The sequence below is a fragment of the Plectropomus leopardus genome, unplaced genomic scaffold (assembly GCF_008729295.1).
Source record: "Plectropomus leopardus isolate mb unplaced genomic scaffold, YSFRI_Pleo_2.0 unplaced_scaffold17694, whole genome shotgun sequence".
Lineage (NCBI taxonomy): Eukaryota > Metazoa > Chordata > Actinopteri > Perciformes > Serranidae > Plectropomus > Plectropomus leopardus.
The window spans coordinates 1-3,120 of NW_024619047.1; the positions used below are offsets into that span (position 1 = coordinate 1).

At 38.9% G+C, this 3,120-nt stretch overlaps 1 protein-coding gene across 1 annotated transcript; it reads right to left on the minus strand.

Annotated features, from left to right (window-relative positions):
• Positions 1–184: 184 nt before the first annotated feature.
• On the minus strand, positions 185–1,252 carry LOC121964907 (protein canopy 4-like; the record flags this gene model as incomplete). The annotated part of the gene is made up of 3 exons (XM_042515085.1): positions 1,092–1,252; positions 784–910; positions 185–281 (listed from the first exon to the last, which is right to left on the minus strand). Coding segments are annotated over exons 1-3 (309 nt in total), but the record flags the coding sequence as incomplete, so codon positions are not given.
• Between the last annotated feature and the right edge of the window lie 1,868 nt (positions 1,253–3,120).

Below are 3,120 nucleotides of genomic sequence, written 5' to 3' on the forward strand. Positions count from 1 at the left end.
ACTATTATTATTATTATTATTATCATCTCTCTAACTCTCCATGTTGGGGATTGAAGCTTGAAACTGAACTACTAATTCATGTAATTGAGAATTTCAGTAAACAAAACTGCGGGGCAAAATGGCAAAGCCACAAAATAAGTTATGTTTTGAGGTAGATTTATCTGCTTAAAAACATGAACTTCACCTTCGCGTATCGGAGGCTGCCGGGCCTCTCTGCATGAACGTTATACTGCAGGATGCGTTCACAGATGTCGTCCAGCGCCTCCGTCAGCCGAGTTTCCCTGTAAACAAAACACAAGTTTAAATTCGAGAGACAAGTTTTAATACGATGCACATATCTTTTCTTTCTTTTATTTAAAAAAAAATGTTCATTTTTGCCAAAAAACAACATTCAGTGACACAGTTCCTCCTAATAAAAACATAAACAAAAAGAAAAACAAACAAAAATGAAAACGACATTCTTCAGTGTGCAATTAAATAAGTCAAATCAAATAAATGCAAACGTCAGCTTTACAAAGAGGGAAAGTATTTCCAGCAGCGCAGGATCAGTTTTTAATTATCACAATTATATATATTTAAAATTGTTTTAAAAAAGAAAATGAGCTGAAAAGGGTTTAAAAATGTGTAAAAAATTTTGGGTGTTTGTTTGGGTTGGTTGTTTTTTGTTGGTGTTTTTCTCATTTTTAGGTTATTTTGGGGCCATTTCCAAGTTGTTTAAGGAAATCGAGCCAGGTTTCAAAGGGTTAATGTAATGAATGAAGCTAATGCTATAACTGAACTTACGATGTGTTATATTTGATCTTTCTCCTGCGTTTGCCTGAATCCAGCACCTCTCCCACCTCCAGCACTTCTTTGGAGCGACCAGTTTTCTCTAAAGCCTCCTGCAGCTCCACTGTCAAAAACTTACACACTGAAAACACAAGAAACACACCAATTTAACCCTTTAAACATCCTGTTTTATATTTATGCACATTTTACACAGTTCACACAGACACTGGAGGACAGAGAAGTGCGTAAACGCATGCTATAACGCTGTAATAAAGTCACAGAAATGACATTTTTACACAAATAAATGTCTTTTTTCGTCCCACCTTCGCATTTATTCGGCAGTCTCTCTTCTTCTGCTGCTGCGACCAAACAGCAGAAACTCAGCAAAGCCAGTAAAAAGAGTTTCATTGTAAACGTTTAAAGTTTAAAGTGAGTTAAAGTTTATAAACTCAGTAAAAGTTTAATAACTCTGCAGCCACATCGGCACACACACAACTGCGCATGCGTACTGTACTGCACCAGACATGACTAGTAGATGCAGAGTGGTTTGATTTCAGGGAGGACTGTCGATCACCGAGACTCAATACTTAAAAATAAAGTTTTTGTGCTTTTAGTATACATGAGGTGCCAGAGTGCATAAAACAGCATCAAAATAGAGCTTGGTTATAAAAAAAATTAAAAATGCCAGTGGAGCATCCCCTGCACCCACCCACCGGAGGTCCTGAGCAGCTGTCCTAAAATCCTAGAAATGTCCTAAATTCCCAGAGACATCATCTTTAAATCCTGGAAACTTCCCAAAGTCCTTTGAATGTCCTAAAAATCCAAGTAATGTTCTAATATCCTAGAAATGTTCTAAAATCCGGCAAAAGTTTTATATTTTTAGAAATGTCCTAAAATCTGAGAAACGTCCTAAAATCCTGGAAATGTCCTAAAATCCACAAAACATCCTAAATTCCAAGAAACACCCTGAAATCTGAAATGTCCTAAAATCTGAAGATGTCCTAAAAAGTCCTAGAAACATCTTGAAATCCTTTTGTTGTTGTTGTTGTTGTTGTTGTTGTTGTTGTTGTTGTTGTTGTTTTTCATCGTTTCCATCATATACCACTCGAGTACCTGCAGTAGTATGCAGTACATGTAGTAGAAACACACACAGTATAAACACTCAGAGGCAGTAGCACCTGGTCGACATTTATCAGGAAATGTTTGAAATATTCTCACTTTTTACTGAGAATACAGTAAAAGCGGCCTAAATGGACAAAAAAAGCTGTATTTTGAGGTTCATTTAAGGTTTTTCCTTTTATTTATGTCTAAAACTTTGGTCTTTTTGTCCCTCAGAAAGACATAAGTTGTCTCTATCAGCCCTGCGTTGCTGCCTCGTGTTGATCAAACAGAAAATAAGGGAATAATTAGCTCGATATTTGGCAGTGAGGAGGTTAAAATAGACGCGGTTTCTCAGGTGTCAGGGGGAAACACACTCGACAGCAACAGATACTCCAGGAGTCTGAGCGGGAGAAGATATGAGGGAAGAGGAGAAGAGACCAAAAAGATAAGGCAGAAAAGGAGGACAGAAGGGGGGACATAGGTCAATATGAGGACGGAAAGACAAGAGGGAGACAGGAGAGAGAAATGTGAGTGACACACACACAAAAATACACACACTTGTTTGTGTCCTGCAGAGCAGTTTTGCACACAGTGTCTATTTTAGAAACTCTGCAGCGTTTTCCTGCTGTGTTATGTCACACAGAGACTGTCTGTCTTTTGTCTGTGCAAAGACAGGTAGAGTTACAGCCGTGTGTCATCGTGCACCGTGTGTGTCACAGCTGTTTGCACATGGACACACACGCATCTGCAGGCTGTTACATACACACACTCATAAGAGATGGTGTCAGGGAGCGTGCAGAGCTCACAGCAAGCTGAGCGCTCACCCTGCAGCATCACTCACGCTGCAGTTTCACATTTATTCACTTTTATTTTTCTGATTTTTATTTTTTTAATTCAGGCCCTGTGACACAAATCTCCAAGTGAAGTGTGTGTCTGTGGTGGAGATGAGTCACACACTCCTGGCAGATTCAGAGGACAGACGAAGACAGCTTTTAACAGCTGACTCTGGGACAAAAGAGGAGGAAAGAGACGACAAATGCTGGATATTTGTCACCACAGAGCACATATGATCGTCTCTGGAGGATTTCCTAAATGACCAAAGGATGTTCAGATCTGCAGCCTGAGCTCGAGAGACAGTTTCAGAAAACAAGTGGAAAAACTTCCAGTCTGACTTCAAGGTAAAAGAATTTACCTGCAGTTTATATACAGTAATATCTAATGCATGTTAATAAAGCCTGATTATATATATAT